Here is a 24,285-nt window from a genome sequence, read left to right on the forward strand (position 1 = left end):
TTTGTCTTTTTTTTAATGTTTATATTTATATTTTTGAGAGAGTGAGTAGGGGAGGGGCAGAGAGAGGAAGAGAAAGAATCCCAAGCAGGCTCCGTGCTGTCAGCACGGAGCCCAACATGGGACTCGATCGCACAAAGTGTGAGATCATGACCTGAGCCAAAATCAAGAGTTGGATGCTTAGTGGACTGAGCCACCCAGGTGCCCTTCAGTTTGTCTTCTTATGTTCAGTAAAAATGATCATTTTCTTAATAAAGAAGTCATTTACTAGATTTATTCTTAGGCATTTCATAGTCATTATTGATATACTCAATGGTTCTTTATTTCAAAAATGTTTTTTTCATTGGTTACTGCCTGTGTCAGGGATAGGCTGTGGTTTTATATGCTAATTATGTAACTGGTCAGCTTGCTGAGTTCTTTTCTTCTACTAGTTGGTCAGTGGGTTCACATGGGTTTTCTATGAACACACTGATATCCGTTCTGTGGGTGATTTGGTCGTATGCACTTGTGGGTAGATTCTCAATGAACATTTCAGGGTTTTTTTCATGGCAGTCGGTCTGCTTATGTTTTTACAGCTTAGCCAAATGTTGATAATTTATACTTTATCCCCAAAGGTGTGTTTGCTCTAAGTTTTCAAATTGTTTACAATGGTGTACATAATAGTCACTTAAAATGCTTAAATGCCTCTGGATCTTTTGGGTTTTAATGTGACTTTGTGACTTCTTTCTTTTGTGCCAAAGGCTGATTTATGTCAGTGTTCTTTTAAACCAGAATTTGGGTCTTTCAGTTATCTTCACAGTTTTATTTGCATTTATTCTTCTGCTTTTATCTTCACAAATTCCTCTTGTCACTGAGTCAACAAATCTTTGCTGAGAATCTGCTCAGTCCCAGTGCTGGGCGCTGGGGGAAGTCTCTAGGGGTGGGGGATGGGCAGATGCAGCCTCCCTACCAAGGAAACTGCAGTCCGTGGTGAGGGGCGGACAGTAAGCAAGGAAGGAGGAAGCAGAGGCACTGGAGCGGGAAAAGAAAGGTGGTGAGGTCATGGGTCCTTCACAAGACCCATTCAGTCGAATGGTAAGGACTACAGAAGAATTGCAGTGAATGGAGGAATTCAGGGGAGTGGCCAGATTCTGGAGAATTCTTTTCAGGACTGTGCTATAAAAGGGGAGGGAGAAATAGGGCACTGGTGAGGTCAAGGGAGAGTTTTGTTTTTCCTGAGGTGAGAGATGTGACAGCATGTTTGTGAACTGAAGGGAATGGCAGGTAGTCAAAGGTAACTATGCAATGATCACCTCTCTTCCCTTCCATCAGCCCCATCCTTGGAGAAGCCTGAGAGCTGGCTTAGGAGAGAGGCATCAGTATTCAACCCAGGGTACCAGAGGGAAGACCAAGTGTAGGGGCACAGGTGCAGGCTTGTGTTCGTATTTTTTCCAGCTTCTCCATCCAAAACCTTAGTTCATTTGTTGGCAAACTTCCTCCCCCCTCCCAATAAACAAAATATCTAAGGTCATACTGCACAGATTTGAGTCTGGACTGTTCTTAAATTCTCAAGGATTAATGGAATGTTGTTTTTAATTTTATTTTTAATTTCCACTGTTTATATATTTTTTGCTATTAATTTTTGATTGTATTTTTACCCTAAGAGAAAATATGGGGGCTCCTGGGTGGCTCAGTCGGTTAAGCATCCAACTTCAGCTCAGGTCATGATCTCACGGCTTGTGAGTTCGAGCCCCACGTTGGGCTCTGTGCTGACAGCTCAGAGCCTGGAGCCTCTTCAGGTTCTGTGTCTCCCTCTCTCTCTCTGCCTGTCCCCCACTTGCGTGCACTCTCTCTCTCTCTTAAAAATAAGTAAACATTAGAAAAAATTTTTTAAAAAGAGAGAAGAACATGTAATTGGTGCTTTCAGCTCTTTGGACTGTGTTGTAGTTCCCTGTATTTGAAATTAGCTTATATATTCTGTTGCTTAGATCTGAAGAGTCTTCACTCCATTTTTTAATAGATCATATATTCATCAATCACTTGCGGCCTGTGAATCTGTACACTCTGATCGTAAACGTTCATGTCCTATCTTGTTATACTGTTATACTGTTTTTCAATATGAACTATTTCTTTATTACATCTTAAAGATTTTTCCCTCTGAATATTTGTAGGAGAATCTTACTAAACCTGTCCCTCTATTTTGTCATTAGTATTTTTCTGGTGTATCCTCACGTCTTCCCGTTGTCATTCTGTTTCAGGAGTATCTGCTATAGACTGCATAATGCTGATGTTCTGGCAAACTCAGCTTAAGAGTCTCTGCCTTTTTTTTAAATTAATGTTTTTGAGTCTCTGCTTTTTTGATAAGTGAATCTAACCGACAGACATTTATTGTGATTGGTAATAATCTTATACTGGCGGTGGTGTGTGTGTGTGTGTGTGTGTGTGTGTGTGTGTGTGTGTGTGTTATTTACCATGCTATCTTGGATTAATCAGATTTGCATTCTTTAGTTTCTTTTCAGTAATTATCCCTAACTTTTAAAACACAATTTTCTACCTGTATCTCAAGTTAATTAGAATCTATTTTCCTCTGGACTCTGACATACCTTTTATTTTTCTTTTTTCCATTCCCTCAAAACTTTAAGTATGTTGCTCTGTTTTGTTCATCTAAAGTCCCCCATTGAGAAGTTGGTGTCATTCTCATTCTTTAAGTAATTTCTTCCTAGAGAAGCTTTTAGGATTGGTCTGTATCTTTGATGATCTAAAGTTTCACTCATGCTTGAATGGCCCCTTTTAATAAAAGAAAAGTCAAATTTTTCTTTAATGGGGAAATATTCTCTTCCTGTGGAGCTTTTTTAAAATCTCTTTTTCCTTTATTTGCCATCTGGTAGATTCATTTGGGTTAGTATTCTAGTCAATCATTTGTTCTTTAAAGAGTTGTATGATCTTGGTTTTGATTGGTCATTTAGACTCTATTAGCTTGCCCCCAACATGGAAATCTTTGGTTTTCTGATGAGCACCATCTGAGGTAGGTTATATTTATTCTCATAGGCATAATCCATTATAAAGAGGCCACCTGCTAGGGCAGTGTCATTGCAGTGGTGAGAAGGTACCCAGTGCTAAAAGGGGAAGGTAAAGCCAACAATTTTAAAGCCTTAATGAGACAGCAAAGTCAAACTTTTTTCTCAAGCCAGACAGAGTTGTGGAGAGTGTGGGAGGGCAGAGAGTTCATGTTCCAGAGTATGGTGTAGGCATTGAGGAAGCATCTTTGAGGAAAGTCATGTCTTGTTCCTTCCTATGGAGAAAGAAAAACAATAACCATAATTTCAGGATATTAGATAAACAGGTGAAGGCATTTGTAGACAAGAAACGGGTTGTGTTATAATCTCCAAGGCATTCTTGGATAATTCAACATATGAAGTGGTATTGGGTAAAATGAAAAGGTAGTCCTTTCTCCTCATTATAATTTCCCACAAAACAGAGGATTCTTTTTCATTGCATGATTTTAGTAAACTGTGATGAGAATAGAACAAATTTGTTGAGAGAAAGATGAATGGAGGTAAAAACTTATGGGGAAATTGACTATGTTGTTATGTTACAGTCTATTTCATCTGACTGAACTTAATTTAGTGAAATGTCATGAAAAATTATACGATGGGAGTTCTAGGCTTGTAGCTAAATTATTTAGCTACTCTGTTTGCTCTGGAAGAATATGGGATTTTGTTTGCTAATTTGTTCCTCCACAGAGCCAGTAGCATTTGTTGTTCCAGGAGTGTTTTTACGGTGGCGTTACTTTGTCATTTCACTGTGTTGGATGATGAGAGAGGAGGTGCCATTGGGCTTACTTCCATTGGAGTAGCTGTACTGATGGACCCAATGTCAAAGCTGCTCCACAGCCTGAGCACTGGCACACGTGGCCCCAGAACTGTGGAACTCTCCAATAACCAGCATCCATCTCATGCCAGTATCGTACCTCTATTTTGGGCAGACATTGTGCAAAGCAGTACAGGAAGGGTCTAGGATATTCTCTTCATCCTTTTGGGAACTTCAGGTGCAAACTGGGAGAAGGAAGCAAGGCTTGGAAAAGCCCAAGCCTTTAGGCCTTGGAAATTGAGATGATTTAGCCAACTCTGACTCTCCTGTTGTGCACATACAACATTCCAGTCTTCCCAGGGTGAGTTTTATGACCTCTGTGTTACCATAGCCATAGGTTGTCTTCTTACACTTCCTGCACTGTTGTCTTCTTAATGAAGCTTGGTATTTAACCGTGAAGAACCTTGTGGAAGGAGGCAACTGTAGTAGTAAGGCAGTCTCTGAAAACTGTTTTCTAAAATATTATAGTAGTTAGCTCCCCAGGGGAGTTTTCCTCAGGATTCTTAATTTGATGGATGGTAAATGACCACCCACTGTCTGTGCTTCATGTTCCAACAGGTCCTTTGTCATCCAGCAAATCCCAAGCAGCAATCTGTTCATGGTGGTGGTGGACAGCAGCTGCCTGTGTGAGTCCGTGACCCCCATCACCATGGCCCCCATTGAAATCAGGTATATCCTTTTGTGTGTAGGTCCAGCTACTGCTGCTGAAGCCAGGGAGGGGGATCTACGGGAAGGAAACCTAGGGGAGAAATATTAGGGGGAAATGACAGCCATTCCACTGTTGGAAAGAGAGGAGTCATGAAGGGAGTGCAGTGCCAAGGTTTGACCTTCAAAATGCAGAGTAAGGGAAAGTGATGACATCTTAGCAATATGCCTTAACTACAGTCAACATAACGAATCCCTTAAGTGTGAACGTTTAAAGGCCCAGAAGATCAGAAGGCGTCCCGAGTCTTGTCATGGCTTCCATCCTGAGGTAAGTCTGAGAGACCTTCCTGTTCTCTTTTTCTACCAGGTTCACCATGAGAATCTCACAATTGGCAAAGAGCTCTAGTTAAGAAGTTTACTTGTGAAGAAACAATCCTTTCAGGCAAATCAAAGGAAGGCTAATGGTACTTTACTTTCAGCCCCTCAGTGCCTTCTTATTTAGTCTGTGCTTAAGGGTCTTATTGTATCCGTATTCATATTTCAAAGCCTCTTTACTCTCTTCCCTATTACGAACGTACCGTAGTTCTCTCTCTTCACGCTGTTACACGCAACGTGGCTCTGACCATCTTGGTTTACTTATTTCAAATTGCAGTTCAGATTATTTTCCCCTGCTTACTTTTAGACAGCCTTTTATTGATGAGAAATTCATATAAAGCAGAAATGGCAATACTGATACCAGATTAAGAGTCACGGTTTCTGCGGGGGGATGATAATCACCACATAGAGGCACAACTACAAAGGCCCTCCACTGACACCAGAAGTGACGATCACAAGAAAATTAAACTTAGCACCGAGAAAGGTGAACCTGAAAAAGGAATACCCGCCAAAGTGCCATAGGCAAAAAAAACCCCTTTCTGGTCTAGCAGAAATAATAGAAATTTAAAAATTAACTCCACCCCACTTTGAGAAATGGAAAGCTAGCCTAGACCAATTATTATTATAGGGATACTGGGAAAATCTCTATTTTTAAAAATGCCACCAAAGCCAATGGACTGGCTTTAAGTCCACCTTTAAATAGCAAATAATTTTCATCTTTCCTAAACTCTTCAAGTCCTAGCAAATGATGTTAAAGTCAATATAGGACCAATAAGAACTTGGAATTGACTGAGAATGTTTGCTTCTGTGTTCAAAGGAGAGTTCACTAGCAACATATTATACAGATATATGCTGGAAAGGTCTTTGGTAAAACTCAGTGATAAAATTCAAATAAAAAAAATCTTTATATAAAATTCAAATAAAACTAATAGTCCCCAAACACTAAAGTCACTTCAGTTAAAACCAGGACTGTCTATGTAGACAACCAAAATCACTAAAGTAGAAATCTTCTGGGGTTAATGAGATCATTTTCTCCGGTAAATAGATGTAAGTATTCAAAAATTAGTATTTTTTTTCTCTAAGTTTCTAAACCTAATAAGATGAGGTCAGTACGACAGAATAGAAATTCTTAGATATAACCAAGGTTCAATTCAAAGCGGAAAATACACATTAGATTTAAATGGTAAAATAATAGTCTTACAAGAAATGTTAGGAATTGGAGAAATCTTCCTATCCAAGACCAGACAGCTGTGAAAGAAAAACAGAATTTATCTAATTATATAAAAATTACAATTTTTTATGGAAAAAGAGAATTTACAGTTAATAGCCAATTTATACAACTTAGAAAATCATTTATAAGCCAAATCATTAAAGAAATTTTTAAAATTGAAAAGTCAAACAAGTACATATAAAAGGAAGCCAAGGGCATGAAAGCTAAAAGTCACTGGGTGATCAGAACGGACAGGTGATGATGAAATCTCCGGCTACAGCCATGAAAGGCAAGAATACCCCTCGCCCTGCACTCACACTCCTGGGCATCTTTACCATAGGCAGGGGCCCAGGCCTGGACCATGGACTGGTAGTGATCTGCACTCAGCACTGTTCATACCAACAGAGAACAGAGAAGATAATGAATGCCCATCGATAATAAAATAGAGCTAGAAAAATGGAGTTAGAAGAGTTGCCATCAACCCGTGGATAAAAAGCCTGCTGCAGAAAGGATTACGTAATGTGATTTCATCTTTATAAAACAAAGCCCTCCTTTCCCCACATATAAAGAAAGAAGGCCCACAAAACCTCTTACAGCTGGTGCTGAAATGATCAGGCCCCTTGGATGTCAAGCTTTACTTACATTCTGACAGGAAGACATTAGAAGGGCAACATTCGGCTGTTCTAATTCAATCACAACAGACAGCTCCACCACCAGCCCTTTGCCTCTTGAATGTTCTGTGTAATAATACGCACAGAGTAAGTTTGAACATTTAGGCACTGACAACTGAAATCAGAGATTCTTATCACAAACTTGATGAAATTTAGACAAGTCCATTTCTTTGTGTTATCTACTTTCCAAAAGACTTGATTCCTACATTGGAGAGTGCGGGGAGAGGTCTGGGGACTCGATGTAGCTCAGAAAAATGAAGGCGTCTTGGAATCCATCTCGCTCTAACCGACCCTGCCTTTCCCTGTAGGAGAATGCAAGGGAGTGTGGGGGTGCACCGAGCCTGCAGGCCAAGATGGTCCTTGTCGTCTTCCCTCTGCTCTTGATGCTCTTTTCAAGGTGACACTGAGATGTTCTCTTGGCATGCTAAATTATGGATAAACTGTGAACCAAAATATGGTGCGACATAGGAGACATGAAATATAGTCCAACCATCAGCATCTCATGATTTTAAACTGTGCGTGATATAAACTCTTAAAGATCTGTTGACAAAAAAAAAAAAAAGTTATCTTTTTACTTTGCCAGTCATGCAAATGTGAGTTTGCTACATGATAATCACCCTTCATCAGAAACGGGGCTGCAAGTGGGCAGTGTCCCTTCTGCTTGAAACCCATTGAAACCAATTTAAAACTGTGTACTTTTTAAATAAAGTATATTAAAATCATAATCTTCTGAGTTTTGCTTTCTTGCTGAGAATACAGACAGAACCGCATGGAAAAGTCACCCATTCCAGATACCGGGAAAGGGCGGTTGTTGGCAGAGACTTTGCTCTGAAGCAGATTCTAGACAAATATTTAACAATTGTTTAGGTGCTTCACTCGCAGTTATAAAAATGTTTACAGAAGTAAACCAAACTATCATCTTCATGGGAAGCGTTTATTACAAAGAGCCCTGAATAATTTTTTTTTTGAACTAAACTTCAGTAGAAATCATAATTTGGATGGGAACACGAGCTCCCAAGATACTCGAGTGTTGAACTATGTGGGAAGAGGAATAAAGTCATAAATGCGAGGAATTCATTCTGAAAAGATTTGATGGAGGAAGAGAACAATGACTACAAATGACTCTCAAGCTTCTGCTTGAGCATTTGGCTTCTGGCTTTTTCCCCATAAACAAGGGATGAAATTAGATCTCAAATATTACAAGATGTGAAACTACCCAGACGTGTAAGGCATTCCTAAAACACTGGATCCTGAACCAAAGAAAACAGATTCCACCGGATCGTGGTTACCAAATAAAGTGGAATAATTTCCATGCCTCACTAGAATCGAGAATGCCTTATTTTATGAGACAGACATCTAAAAGTCATGGGGAGAATGCCACTTAAGCTTTAAAAAAAAAAAAAGCCCACATTATTCTGTTGATATTGTAGAAAAACTGATGTGATTATCCTGCCTTCTCTTGAAATGATGCCAGTATTTATAGGAAAAATAATACTACGTTGCTCTATTTCCTGAAACTCTAATGCCTCCCATATTGTTGACAGTGTAACAATACTATAACATGTTGACTGTCAAAATGTCAACAACTATGGGGCTATCTAGTATTATAACCACCGTGGTCATTGATATTATTCACTTCTGTGCACTAAGTGTATGAATAAATTCATAGGTTGCCCTCACAAGTATCAAAATGCATTATATGTACACTAAACAACCATAGTGTATTTTTTATAAACAAGAACATGACATGACCCACCATTCTCCTTTATATTTCTTTTTTTTTTTTTTAATTTTTTTTTCAATGTTTATTTTATTTTTGGGACAGAGAGAGACAGAACATGAACGGGGGAGGGGCAGACAGAGAGGGAGACACAGAATAGGAAACAGGCTCCAGGCTCTGAGCCATCAGCCCAGAGCCCGACGCGGGGCTCGAACTCACGGACTGTGAGATCGTGACCTGGCTGAAGTCGGGCGCTTAACCGACTGCACCACCCAGGCGCCCCTCTCCTTTATATTTCTAAAGAACTGGCAACAGTAGATCGAATATATAATAATGCCCGTACCTGAATACTAATGATACAAATTTGTGTCCAATAAACATTTATAATTTCACTCCCTGTGTATTCACTATTCACTATCTATAAATTCACTCCTTGTTCTCAGCAATGGTGTGGCATCATTTTTAGTGACATGAAGATGGCATAGTTGGGTCACACTCTTGGCTTATGGCATCATCAGGCATCACCTTCATGTGAATGAACCACCCACCTTGTGCCTCAGATTCTCAGTTCCCTCAGTGACTTCAGTCAACTGGCCACTCCATTTATCTATTTGTTTATCTGTTTTCTCCAACATAACGTGTCCAGAGCAGAAATCTCAATCCTCCTCCACCAACCTCTTTCCTTCTGACTGACTCAGCTTCTCAAACCAAACTCCTTAGAGACTCTCTTATCTGCTTGTTCCTTCTCAGCCCATCACTCAGAGAGTCTCATCTCAACAACAATAGAGTTATATAGTATTATGACCTTGGGAAAGTGACTTTCCTCCTCATGCCTTCCTTTCTTACAACTAGTTACTGAAATTATAGGCTGTGACATTCAGTATATGGCTGACCCTTGAACAACATTGGGAGTTAGGGGCACCAATCCCTTTTTAACTCCCCCAAACCTTAACTAATAGCCTACTATTGACTGGGAGCCTTAATGATAACATAAACAGTTGATTGACACATATTTTGTATGTTATATGTATTATAAACTGCATTCTTATAATAAGCTAAAGAAAAAATGTTTTGGGGCACCTGGGTGGCTCAGTCGGTTAAGCATCTGACTTCAGCTCAGGTCATGATCTCGCGGTTTGTGAGTTCGAGCCCCACATCAGGCTTTGTACGGACAGCTCAGAGCCTGGAGCCTGCTTCAGATTCTATGTCTCCTCCTCTCTCTGCCCCTTCCATACTCATGCTCTGTCTCTCTGTCTCTTAATAACAAATAAATGTTAAAAAAAAATTTTAAAGAAAAAAAAGAAAAAAAATGTTATTAGAAAATCACAAGGAAGAGAAAATACATTCACAGTTATGTACAGTATTTATTTTTAAAAAATCAGTATATAAGCAGGCCTGCACAATTCAAACCCATGTTGTTCAGGAGTCTCCTGTAATTGGTAACAGATTTAGAAGGCACCTATTAAAAATTATAGTGTAACACAGTAGCAATATTCTTACAAAAAGGTAGAAAGTTTTCATATGTATATTCATGGATATACATATATAATTACATACAAAATATATTTATAGAATAGATAAAATTAATAAAAATATAGTAGAATGCTACAATATACTTTGAGGGTAGAATAGTAAAACACAGCACAGACAAGAACACAGGTTTAGGAACAACGTAGTACTCTAAAGTAATAATGTAGCATTCTTACTTAAATTATAAACAGTACTGCACTACAGAGGATAATACCATTTGTCATGTTATAAGAGACTGTAGTAAAATATTATAATTATAGACAGAAGAGCACAGGTTTTTTTTTAATTTTTAAAAATTGTTTAATGTTTATTTTTGAGAGAGGGAGAGAGACAGAGTGTGAGCAGGGGAGGAGCAGAGAGAGAGGGAGACACAGAATCCAAAGTAAGCTCCAGGCCGTGAGCTGTCAGCAGGGAGCCCGACGTGGGGCTCAAGCCCATGAGCTGTGAGATCATGACCTGAGCCGAAGTCGGGCACCCAACCGACTGAGCCACCCAGGCGCCCCAGAAGAGCACAATTTTAGTGATTATCAATATTGGAGGCTGGAATAATCTGACAGACACTTGAGGGGTGTTTGTAGCATTTGCAGTCTGGGAGCTTTGTGAAGACGCTCCCAATTGGTGCACGTGTGCTGGGGAGAGACCAGGGCATGTTTCCAGTAAATGACAGCCACGTGTGTCCGGCTGCAGCAACCGTAATTCCTGCTGGGGGCTTCGCAGCCATCATTTCCCCTAAGCCAGTGATTACGAACCCTGGACAACTTTGTCCCCAGGGGATGTTTGGCAATGTCTGGAGACCTTGTGTGCTCGTCAAAATTTAAGGCAAGGGAAGGTGCTGCTGGCATCGAGTGGGTAGAGGCAAGGATGCCATTAAACGTGCTGCAAAGACCAAAAGAGCCTCCACAACGAAGAATTGTTCAGGTATCTCAGTAGGGCTCAAGCGGAGAAACCCTGCTCTAATCTTTAGCAGTCACGGGGTTTTGTCTTCACAAATTAATAGACTCCTTCTGGATCCCTGTGTGGCATCAGAATTGTGGATGTTGGCCCCACCAATGTCAGGAATCCCTTACATAGTGTGAGATGCTACAGTGTAGACTCAATTCAGTAGCAAGCCTGCTATGTCACCTCTCACAAAGCTCAGATGCAGGATCCTCCTTGCCATCCAGACCCCAGCGGTCTTCCAGTGAACACCCGGCAACACCTACTCACCGTCCATTCACCTCTCTTTCGTTTATGGCCTGACACTCACGAAAGCTGACACGGTCCTGTTTACTGTCAGATTCCCCTCCCACACCCTGTGAAGGAGGCCTGTCCTGTCCACGGCAGTATTTCCGATGCTTGGAATTACTCCTCAACTTCAGTGACGCCCAGGAAGTAGCTGCACCATGCATAAATAAACCATCCACATCTGTCAAAGCCTCCTATTTACAAGGTACTATGTGGAGCGCTTGTCATCATCATTTTGTGCACCTGCTGTTGTTCCCGTTTCCTGATGAGGAAACTGAGGCTCAACAAGCAAGTTACTTAAAGGTGCGAGAGCCAGTACGAGGCAGCGCTTTACCCCATGCCCTTTGCCCTTAACCATGGCCATACCACGCACCATATACATAGGTACCAATCCTGTGTACCATAGGTCTCCACGGCGGCAGACCCCAACCCCCTCAGGTAGTAAGTCAAGATGGCAATGCTTTCTACTTTGGGAGATTATAATTCAGCAGCATTTGGACACATAAAGGCAATTTGCACCGGTGGAGTGAAATTTTTGTTAACTATGATTACAAAGAGCATATGGTAACAAGACACCACGGCTGCCTTTTTTTTCTGCATTCAAAACACAGTAGTCTGTACTCACGTACACATTCGGGTAATGCAGAATGGCTTAACCATGGGTCAGCAAGCTTTCCCTGCAGAGGGCCAGAGTAAATACCTCAGGCTTTGCGGGCCATATCGTCCCTGTGGCAACTCTTCAACTCTGCCACTGTAGCACCTCAGAGCCCGTGTTTCAACAGAACTTTCTTTAAGGACACTGAAATTTGAATTTCCTCTATTTCCACATGCCACAAAATATTCTTCTTCTTTTGAGTTTTTCCCAAACATTTGGGAAACAAACACCACTGTTAGCCTGCAAACTGTGCAATACAGGTGGAAGGCTGGATCTGATATGTGGGCCATGGTTTGTCAGCCCCCTGACTTACGGTATTGCCGCTGACAGTTTCTGAAGCTATCGCAGTGCGGTGAGTTCGAAATATCCCTGCGGCCTGCAGGCATGTGTGTGGAGAAGCGTCAGGGCTATCCATGTCGGAGCTACTGTGGGGCACATGTGACTGCATGATGTTTACTTTAATGTCATGCAGGCTGGCACTATTTCAAGACCTGTGAGTAGCTTAGTATAATCTGATGTCTTTATATTCACGTAACTGCGAATACAAAGAGCGCAGCTCACTGCAGTGTGCTGGCGATCCTGCTACTTGAGCGTAAGGTGAAGGGTATAGGCTGGCATAATGCAGGTCAGCACTGTGTACTGTCATTTCTATTCCCACAATTATATGCAATAAAGTGAAGCATAGAATCACGTAGCTGTGCCGGCAGGTGCCGTCTGCAGGACAGGCCCTCCTCTCAGCCTAGGATGCGTTGTGCAGCCCTAAACTCTTAGATCGTCCATGATCTGACTGCTGCATCCCATGCGGTAGGCTGCCAAGAATCCTGTTGACAAAAAACCTACCACAAAATCCCACTCCCAACAACCCTGTTGTAATTACCCTAGCTCCAAATAGTTAACGATAAGTGAGTTATGAGACAGAAATATCGAGTGGTATCTTTTTTAGTAAGATATTGTCACCGTGGCATGATATGCCACTAGTGACCTTAGCATCAAGACGAGTACTAAGTTACAGTCACACTGCCCTTTTATTTATGAATAATTGTACATTGTCCTTGAATGTGCCATTCAGTTATGCTGCCACACAACCTGCAAGCTCTAGCGATAGGCTCAGGGTAGGGATGGGGCAGTTTCAGCATGCTGGCCATGGACGGCGCTGCCTGGTGACCACGGCCCACGCTATCCCTTACACGATGAGAGAGCAGGTGCGAGCTGTGGAGAGATGCACCTTGAAGACGAAAGGTGTGAAGTTCGGGAATTATACTATTGGGCCACATCACACAGGTTCTAATGGACAAAGCCAGAATTTGAAGGCAGCTCAATGGACCCTAGAGCCTGTGTTCCGTTCATTCTGGCACCAAGTCAACTTTCACCACGTGGCTTTTTTCACACCACGTGCCATCATTGAGACTCGGTACAGAGCAGTTCCAGAGCCACATTGTGTTATGTTGTCTGTAATGCTGGCACAGCTTTACGCCTGTGTCGTTTTGTTATACTCTCTTAACAGAAAGATTGACACATCACGATTCTACAATACTTTCATCAGTGGCTGTAGTGACAGCACAATTACACTCTTTCTACTTTTTATAACAGTAACACTCGCCTCCCTTGTACAGAATCCTTCCTCATTTCTAGGTATGAAAACAACATAGCTGCTATGCTACTGCGGCCAATAGTTTTAGTAGCAACAACAAAAGTGCCCTTTGGAGCCCACTGGTCGACACTATCATATATCCTGTGTCTGGAAATCAACCATTGTCGCTTTGTGTTTACAGTGAAATCATTAACCAGACATCCCTGTGCCTCAAAGCAGACAGTGGATTGTGACGTCCTGATTTTTCTATCGCTACTGCCTTGCAAAGTGCCTGACACTGTGAGCAGTCACTTAGGCTCTCTGCGATCTCTGATATTGAAAGCAATACCTTTGCTGGACCGTTGTATCCAATGGTCCTATAATTCAGCATCTGTGATGATACTGTTCAACCATGTCCTACTTGCTTACGAGCTGGGAGCGATTCTGTCACTACAGTAACTAGTGTGTGATGGCCATAATTTTAGCAAAAGATACTAACCCAACTTTTCTAACATTCAAATAGCAAGTATTCACTGACAAGATACAGTGTTCAAATATTTACAAAATTGATACGCCAGAATGCATTTTGGTTTAGTACAGCGATAAAACAGGATTTTGAGTGACCACACATAGTATGAGTGTCTCAATATTTGTAATGTATGGTTTTATACAAGTAGATGTGCTGTGCTGCCTATATTTACAATCAGCCATGTTATTGTTCTTTAATAGATATAATGCATGTAGTAGACACAGTGCAAGAAGATATAGTGCATATACGCACAGTGCAATAATACACGAATAGTGCGCCGTGATGACACCTACACTTTTACATTATTAATCAGGGATGTCATAGTGTTCTACTATCATGTACATCCTCTACTGTCAGGGCACATGGTAATCTACACGTTTCCTTTCATTTCTGTAAATCCAGAAACAACACTGGTACCATAATATATCGCTACCTTCAAAATGGACAGCAACACTTCTATTCGATGGGGCTATGTCACAATTGCTTAGCATCAGTTTGTTACTAGACAATGTGTACTAAAATATAACACGTTGGGGCACCTGGGTGGCGCAGTCGGTTAAGCGTCCGACTTCAGCCAGGTCACGATCTCACAGTCCGTGAGTTCGAGCCCCGTGTCAGGCTCTGGGCTGATGGCTCAGAGCCTGGAGCCTGTTTCCTATTCTGTGTCTCCCTCTCTGTCTGCCCCTCCCCCGTTCATACTCTGTCTCTCTCTGTCCCAAAAATAAATAAACGTTGAAAAAAAATTTTTAAATATAACACGCACCGTTTCTTAACTTGTAACAACCAAGTACCAACCTCCCATAATTCAGAACTGCTTCAGTTTTTATTAGTATTATAGTGTCAGTGTTGCTATCCCTACAGCATACCATATTTTATATACTACCCTGACATTACCAAAGGGAATATCATGAATAGTATAAAACACAAGGTCTGTGAAGTCAGACACAGTCAGACTTAGGCTCGAGTGACAGCTTCACTGCTTACTTCTCATGTGATTTTGCTCAAGGAACCTGATAGCTTTAGCCTTGTTTTCTCATCTGTGTGGGGGGAGCTAATGTCAGGACCTATGTCACAGTGTTCTTCTGTGCTTCCAATGAGACCATCCATCTAAAGGAGGAATCCTTCTGATTGCATAGGATGTGGTGATTTCGATAGTTATAAGCTGATACTGTGTTAATTATCTTTACTACTAATACCTTATACTCATTCAGGCAATTATCATACTGCTAGCTAGGGTACTTCGAGATAATACTACTACCTAATATGCTATCAACTACTTGCACCAGTTTTGTTAAAGCAAATCTGCATATCATCCTATGCTGCATTGACCTTATCTACTTTCTTCTGCTTTAATGCTATTAATGCTACTTTTAACTCGTTTGCCCACCACTTCAAACTATTCCATCCTAAATTACACCATGCCTCTGTTGGTGGCAGTTACTGCTTATCCTGGGCTGTCTGGGATTTGGTTACTTTACGTTGACTGTTAAGCTGGCAAAAAGAAAAAAAAGTATACAGCATAACCTACAGATTGTCCTATTTTAATTTTAAAATTTAGTTCTGAACAGTAACACTGATATGGCTCTACTGTGCCATATTCTATACTAACCTACACTGTGTCCCATATGAGCATGGTGACAGAAATAACAATCTTCCATTGTGCACATTGGTAGGCTATAACATTCATCACTTTTAACAGAATAGGTACGATAATTCTATCTCCTACTACTGGTCGTACAAGTCTCAATGTCATTAGTCAGTGTCATACAATGTATACTTTTAATCATAACCACACCACACTGTGCTCTCCTCTATTCGATGGATTATACGTCAGTGACAATAATCGTTCCTTGCTCTTCTACCTGTAATTACGATAGCAATTATAGCACAATATCACCATAGCTGACTGCCCTGATCTTAGCTGTGATAATAATAAAGTGGCTGTCCTGTGAGCTACTATATTGCCCAGTTGGTGACATAATCTCCAGTACTGCTAACAATAATGCCATGACATTCTACAGCCTTCTGCCTATAGCTTAAGTAGCTTAGAAGTAGAAGGTCATTGCCAGCCAATATTGAGTAACAGCACCGTTGTTGTGCTAGCATGCTGTTAACAATTATACTGATTGGGGATAGTTGTTGTTCTTCATATAATTTAGTAACAGTATTTCTTTGTATTGCTAATTTTGTAACAGAACAGCTCTGTGCTTAACTATGCCACGTAATGATGAGATGGCCTTAATATATCTTAAAATATTTTAGTTCTATCAAGTCCCAATATAATTCATTTATGTCAAACAGCAGTCGTAGACATTTCATGGTTGTAAACATTTAAACATCTGATAACCCTGATGAATCTCCAAAATTCCCCATACAGTCCCCCAGGTTAAGATATTGAAGTTTAGTTGCGTACTCGGAGCAGGATCGTGTTAACGTGATACCAGTCTTTACCAAACTGACCTCTTGGGAATTGTACACTCGGAATATATCTCAGTTCTGATCCCACATTCATATCGCCAAAGCCTGTGTACAGATCTGACTTTAGTTTTATGAAGGGAAACAGAATTTGCCAGAGCCTGGAGGCGGTATATGAGTGTGGAAAACAAATAAAGCTCAGGTTTTGACCAAATAGATCAATGGTCAATATTTTAGGACAGTTCTGGATGTGACTTTATTAGATATGAAGTTTATGGAAGTTCATTCTGGACACAGAGAAGAGAAGGGTTCAGAGGGGGCCAAGAATAAAAGGAAAATAAGTAGTTATTAGGTATTGCAGTAACCTAGCAGTGGGCACTGACAGAAGTGGACACATTTATAATGTAGTTATGGTCCAATTGTGGGGGTGAGGGAAAAAACGGAGTCAAGAATGACATCTGAGTTGTTGGATTGGCAGACAGGTTCATGGCGGTGCTATTCACTGAAATAAGGAATATGGAAGAAAGGGCAAATTTGGGAAGTAAAGGATGAAGTGGGTGGAAAGGGATGAGTTCCATAAAGGGCTTACCTGGCTTAAGATCACTGCCAAGTACTCAAATAAAGATGTACAACCAGTAAATAGAAAAATGAGTCCACAAGTTAAGGAGTTGTACCTGAAGATCAGATTTCAAAGGCATCCATTTATAGTGGGAGCAGTGTGAGTCTGGGGAGACCTATGGCATGAGAAAAGGAGGGTCTAGGACCATGAGGCACTCCAGCATTGAAGAGCTAAGGAAGGATGGGCAAAGGGGATGGGAAGTAGTGACCAGAACAATTGGAAAAAATAAGAGAGGGCCCTGTTACAGAAGCCATGAGATGTGTATGCTTCGAAAAGGAAGGGGACATTGAGAAGTGTCACTTGTGGAAGCTCCTGGATGGCTCCGTTGGTTAAGCATCTGACTCTTGATTTCAGCTCGGGTCATGATCTCACAGTTCATGGGATTGAGCCCCTTATCTGACAGAGCCTGTTTGGGATTCTCTCCCTCCCTCCCTCTCTCTCTCTCTCTGCCCATCCCCCACTCACTCTCTCAAAATAAATAAATAAACTTAAAAAAATAAATCAGAACTGTAGGGAGTACAATTGGTAATAAAGATTATGGCAGAGGGACTTGAATTGACCTCTCTGAGAATATGACAGTTAAGTGGACAAAAAGTAAGAGTATACAGGTTCTGATTAACCCAGTAACACAAATCTAGTTAACATATATTAAAGATTATACTCCTAAAATATTTTCATTCAGTGCCAGAGCATCAGGTACACAGCATAGCCACATGCCTCAGTTCCCTCATTTGGTTGCCCATCCCATGAAGGTAGGGCATTCCTGGGACAGGCACTGAAGGAATCCTCTGGGCTGGTCTGCTTGAGCTGTGGTAACAAAATACCATAGATTAAGGGGCTGCCACAACAGAAACTCATATTCTCAGAGTTCTGGAGGCTGGAAATCCCAGATCAAGACCCATTTTCTGGTGAAAGCTCTCTTCCTGGCTTACAGATGGCCACCTTCCCACTTTGTCCTCACATGGTGGAGAAAAAGCAATCTCTGGTGTCTCTTCCTCTTTATAAGGACCCCAGACCTATCAGATGAGAGCCCGCCATATGGTCTAATTTAACAATCCTCTCCTTAAAGGCCCTGTCTCCAGTGCAATGGTATGGAGGAGGGTAAGGCTTCAACATATGAATTCTGGGAGGGCACACACATTCAGTCCCTAAGACCTTCTATCTGCAAGAGTGCAAGAGCAATCTTACCCACATCCTATACCAACTTCACAGGTGGAACTCTGACCCACCCTTCCAGCTTTACCATCTCTGCCAGTCATGTGGGTTTACCATCCAGTGAACCCAGCCCTGATTTTGTCTGATGGTGTGGATCCCATCCCAGGACTAGAGAGGAAGTTGCTTAAGGAGAGGGGAGAATCTTGGTTCTGCATTCCTGTTGCTCACACAGTAGCTGAAACAAAGAGAAAGATCTCAAGGTCCCATCAGTCAATCACCTAGCCCCATTCATCCCTTTCCTGCCCTGTCTCCCACACCTGGCATCTCCCTTACCATCTGCCCTACCTCCATCTGCTTCAAGCCTTTATTACGTCTCACTGAAAGGACAGCCTCCTGGCCCTGCTGCCTCAGCACCATCCTCTGGGGCAGGAAGGATGTATAAATTATTGAAGTAGCTAGATAAGAATTTGAATCCTGGCTTTGCGGGTCAATTTCTTAACCGGAGATGCATTCTCCTCACCTGTGAACAGGGATAATAAAAGGCCTCCTCACAGGACAATGGTAGTGAGTAAGGTGGTCAGGTGTAAAGATGGTGCCTGGCATACAGGAAGCACTCACTACAATCATCAGTTATTCAAAATGGATGGCATCGATCAAAATAAATTTTTCTAACAACCATCTTGGTTTATTCCACTTCTCTATTTAAAAACCTCAAGGGGCTTGCTTATGTCCACCAAATAAAATTCAAAGGCCTTAGCTTGTAGTCATGATCTGACTCACTTTGCACTGCCAGGATTCGTATCAGAACCAGGTCTTGTGTTTCCCATCTGTACCTCCATCGACACAAGTATGAGCAGAGAGGTCCTCGTCTGGACCTCACATTACTCCCTTTCCAAATCTCAAATTAAAAATTCCCAACCACATGGTAGCCATCTTAAGTGAATGCAGACCATTGCCCCATTTCAGTGAAAGCACGCAGCACGAGGTCTGACAAATGCCATGGAACCTCTCCTAATGAATTGCAGTTTGGAACTAGGACTGTTTTTTTGGGTTTTAGAAAGAATGAAATTATTCTGAGATCTGACGATAAACAAGCTGGTGTGGGAAAGGTGAAAGGTGCTGCTATTCTTGAAAGAACAAGGCTTTTGGGAGAAAACTTCTAAACCCGCCAGAATTAAAGTGCAACCTTTGTTTGTAAACTCATAAGATTATGGGTTTAGAATTAATTTCAGTTGGGTCCTTTCCAATTACCAGTAACTTAACACTTGGATTCATTATGCAATCATGACTCAGTAAGTCCTTCAGAACACCACTTTTAAACACGATGGACATTAAAGGACAGACTTTGTAAATATTTGAGATTGCCGGTTTAAAATTAATTTGATTCATTTGCTTGCTGGTTGCTAGCAATATATGAGAGTTGGGGCTTTGTCTGTAATCATATATATCATTCATGAGTCTTTCAAAGAACCCATTTGGAAGAAATAGAAGGCAGAACTTGGTGTATCCATTGCTGAAAGCAGTGATGGTAAGTAATAATAGAGGAAGGGGGCAGGGAAAGACAAAGTAGGATTTGCCCTTGATGTGTCAATTAAGGTTCAAAGTCTAAACACCATAATTCAGTTACAGGTGTACACTTTTGAACTGGTCCTATTGTTATACCCAATTGATTTCTTTTAAATGCTTTATTAAGATATAACTCACATACCATAAATTTACCCATTTAAAATATACAGTTCAATAGTTTTTTTGTGTATTCACAGAGTTGTGCAACTGTCACTATGATCTAATTTTAGACTATTTCCATCAGCCCAAACAGAAACCCCCATACTCATTAGTGGTCACTCCCCCTGCCCCCACTTTCTTGCCCCTATCCCTAGGCACTCACTAATCTACTTTATGTCTCTATAGATTCACCTATTCTGAACATTTCATGTAAACGGAATCATATAACACATGTCATATCACATGGTCTTTTGAGACTGGCTTATTTCACTTAACATAATGCTTCCAAAGTTCATCCATGGTGTAGCATGTGTCAGTAGTTCTTTCCTTTTTGTTAATAAATAATATTTCATTATATGCATATACCACATTTTGTTTATTCATTCATGAGTTCGTGGACACTTGGGTTGCTTCCGCATTTTGGCTATCATGAACAATACTGCTGTGGGCATTTGTGTGCAGGTTTTTGTGTGGATATATGTTTTCATTTCTCTTAGGTAGATACTTAGGAGTGGAATTGCTGAGTCATGTGGTAACACCATATTTAATATTTTGAGGAACAGCCAAATTTTTCCAAAGTGGCTGTACTATTTCACATTCCCACCAGCATTGTATGAATATTCCATTTTCACCATATCCTTGCCAATACTCGTTATCATCTGTCCTTTTCATTATAGCCATCCTAGTGGATGTGAAGTAATATCTCACTGTGGTTTTGATTTGCATTTCCCTATCTGCCTTCTAAAGGGATTAGTATTGCAGTGCCCAGCTTCCTAGCTGTGATACATGAGAGGGTACATCTGCTTTCCAATTAGGAAGTAGAGAAACTGGATCCGATTCCAAATCTTTTGGACACCATGCCCTGAGCTCTTGGCCCTGCCTCAGAAACTTTCTGAAGAGGTGTCCACAGAAAGACATTCTCAAAGGCAGTGTGGGAAGGAGTTGCAAGTACTTATTTCATAATTGTAATTCCTGAAGAGAATACATCTTCCATCTGGGAAGCCTTTACATTGTTATCCAGACATCTGAAAATCCCTGGGACAGGGAAATTTTAAATGTAGTTTCTGAAAGCTCTTGCAAAGCAAAAATATGTCTCCCTCAGAGTAAGTGTCTTCCTTTGCTGGCTGGACTGTGGCCAGTGAGTCTTAGACCCAGGTTTCTTCCTTTCCCAGACAGCCCCTCACACACGGTGAAGGACCAGAGGAGAGTATGAATACTCAGAAGTGTCCTCTTCCTCTTCAACAAGTAACTCAAGGTACTCGGGCATGGGCAAGTGACTCATGGCTGCCATCTTAATTTGCAGAGGCAGCACATTCCTAACTGTGTGCACAGAAGGTCTTCATTATCCGAAGATAATTAGTGCTGGAAAAATGCTACTTAACATGAATCCATCAAAAATAAGGACTGAATTTTCAAAATAAACTATAAAAAATGTTACGTGGGGCTTTAACTTGAAAGACAAAGCTAGCAATTATGAAAACAAGCTTATTTTATTTACTATTTAACAAAATAGATCAAAACAGAGGGCTAGATGAAAACTCTGCCCTCTCAGAAAATATACAGTATGAGTCGAGTGGTTTCTATTCCAGTTGTTCTGACAAAATTGTATAATAGCAAAAGTCAACTTGGCCTTGAACTTTTGCAACATTGTTATAAAGTCTCTTTCTCTCTTATTTCAAAATTACTCAAGGATTTCACAAATTTTCCTAAGGGTCTCTCTTAATCTTTGATATTCAAATCATTCTCTTTAAAGCTCCAGTTATAGCCCCAATGTGGTTGATTTTCTCTTTTGGTTTATTCCCCAATCCTCCCTGGTCCATGGCTTTGGATACGGTTAACTGGATTCTTCAACTTTTAAGGAATGCAAGAAATTTTTCGACCTTTGCAAAGCTTGCAATTTCATTTAGCAGTCATTTAGCCTTGAATTTGCTCTGTGTTGTATTGTTTACACTACAGCATCAACATGAGACAGACCGATAAGACATTGACTGGATGGGTTGGGACAGGTGCTGATGATACATACCCATGCTTCTTTCTACGATATAAAAGCTGTGTGAGGGGACTACTGTAAATGGCATTTCTGTGCTATGCCTTCTCTCTGCAAACTCATCATTTTTGTACCTCTTATGGCACAGATTTTCTTTACTGGCATATGGCTTTCCAAATCCCAGGCACAAAGATTCAGTCTTTCAGGTTACTTTGAAGGCTTTAATATTACCTAGATTTTGCTGAAGGCTAAACTCATTTCCATGGCCAACAAGGCCCAGTAGGGTCTCCTTAGCAGCTGCGCCATTATGTGTCTTCACCCTCAGCTCATGCTTTCCCACCTTGCTCACAGCTCTCTAGCCACATCAGTAGTCTTTATTCCTTGCCAAACCCTTTCTGGCCTCTGGACTTCTGTCCTCATCTTGCTTTTTTTTTTTTTTAAAGTTTAATAATTTATTTTGAGAGAGAAAGAGAGGAAGAGGGTCAAACAGAGAGGGAGAGAGAGAATCCCAAGCAGCCTCCACACTCAGTGTGGAGCCTGATGTGGGGATCCAACTCAAGAACGGTGAGATCATGACCCGAGTCCAGAGCAAGAGTCAGACGCTTAACCGGCTGAGCTACCCAGGTGCCCCTGTCCTGTCCTTTTTGTTCCTTCTATCTTGAATGCCCTTCCCATGGCTCACATCCTTCAGGTGTCAATAAAATTATCAGCTTTTTGAAGAGTCCTCTGCTGACCACCCCACCTCAAAAGGAAACTTTCCTTTTATTCACCTTTTGCACACACTCTTGCGTATCTCCTTACCAGTGCTTAGTAAATGACATAGAGATCCCATCTGTTTATTCTCTTATTTCTGTCTCTGAGGCCAGGACATAAGTTTCAGGAGAACAAAGACTTTGCTGGATTCTCCTTTACATAGAAAAGAAAACTTTCTTAGTCTTTGTGAGGTGGAAAGCTGTGGTTTATAAGTTGCAAAGAGGTAAATAAAGAGAGCTTGGGGGCAGAGCACTCAATTTCCCTGATTTGAAGAATTTAATCAAAACTCTTCCTTGGGGCCATCAAAAGAATCTTTGCTTCTTTCTATGATATAAAAGCAACTTAAGACAGTTCAGATTGTGTGGAGGGCTTCAGAGGTGATTTTCCAGGATTGAGGATTAAATACAAATGAAGTTATTTATGGACATTCCTCCTACCTAAGGATTTTTGCCTCATTATCAAATTAATCACCTCATTTTCCCACTGAAGAGGAAGAAGGACACAGGAAGCCAGACAAACTGTTCATTTGGTCATGATTTTTATCAGTTTCTGCTCCAAGGGCTCTAAGGTTTACTTAAAGGGAAATTTTCCCTACTTCTTAAAGGCTAAATAAAATTGAGACTATCATGGGAAAATGCTTCATTGTAACTCATGACCCGTAATTGGATGATCCAGATCAGAGTCTGTTTGGTGCCAAGGGGAGATAGTCCCAAGTCCTTGGAACAAAGGAATGGTAAAACTAACCAAGATACAGAAAGATCAGGACTCCATGTTTTCCATTGTTAAGACCTCAGAAACCTATAAAAGCAGTCGTTTTATGGGAACACTTAGCAAAGTACTGCCAACGTCCATTTTAAAGGCTTGAAATTCTTTGACATATGGCAATCATTATGTGTGCTCAGCTGTCTATCTTGCACAATACTTTCTTCTTCCCTCCCCCAAGGAAAGCATTTCTGAGGCCCTAAATTTACCATATTTTACAAGAAGCACTTAGCAGCAAGCAAGGCTCAGAAACAGTCTCAGGAAGACTAGTCCTGGCTAAGAGCTTCATGAGCACCCATTTTGTCTCAAGAAGGAAGCCTTAAGGCAAAACTGTTTCAGATTAGAAGGAGGTATACATTCTTACCTGAGGTTTCATGTTAGGATAAGGTTTAGTGACTCAGATGTCCTAGGCCGTAAAATGGAATACGTGGTCTTGCTTGGCCTTTTCCAAAAATGGGAGAATATGTGGGTATCATTGGCCTGTTGGGATATGTTGGGGTTTACTAGAGATCAGGCAATAGAAGTGACAGAAAAACAGGTCAAGGTGAACTCTGTCAGTGTGCTTCTGTAGTTCCCTTTAGTTTCACAGAATGTGCCATATTCTTTAGCCCCAGCACACTCAGGTTGAGGTGCTCTTGAGGTCTTAGAAGAACAGGTGGACACTTTCCCCATAACCCTCCTCCTCCATCCTTACTGTGTGGAGAGTTGGTAGAACATATCCATATCATATTCTTGGAACACCCTCCCCTCCCCACGCTGCTTTGATGTGATTTTTTCTCAGGAAAATCATGCAAACTGTCCCTAGGAAATAAAAACATTGAACCCAAGTGTGTAAGGTGGTGCAGTCCAGGCTCAGCTCAACTATGGAAGCCATAGTAAGTTCTCCACATTGCC

At 41.1% G+C, this 24,285-nt stretch overlaps 1 protein-coding gene across 3 annotated transcripts in view; it reads left to right on the forward strand.

Annotated features, from left to right (window-relative positions):
• CACNA2D3 (calcium voltage-gated channel auxiliary subunit alpha2delta 3) overlaps positions 1-7,472 on the forward strand; it is an 860,144-nt gene extending 852,672 nt beyond the window's left edge. For all 3 annotated transcript variants that reach the window (XM_043587660.1, XM_043587659.1, XM_043587661.1), the window contains 3 exons: positions 4,405-4,517; positions 4,737-4,819; positions 7,056-7,472. In XM_043587660.1, coding sequence (XP_043443595.1) covers positions 4,405-4,517; positions 4,737-4,819; positions 7,056-7,148 — 289 coding nt within the window. In that variant the 3' untranslated portion in view covers positions 7,149-7,472. The remainder of the gene's footprint in view (positions 1-4,404; positions 4,518-4,736; positions 4,820-7,055) is intronic.
• Positions 7,473-24,285: the final 16,813 nt, after the last annotated feature.

Source organism: Prionailurus bengalensis, chromosome A2 (assembly GCF_016509475.1).
Source record: "Prionailurus bengalensis isolate Pbe53 chromosome A2, Fcat_Pben_1.1_paternal_pri, whole genome shotgun sequence".
NCBI lineage: Eukaryota > Metazoa > Chordata > Mammalia > Carnivora > Felidae > Prionailurus > Prionailurus bengalensis.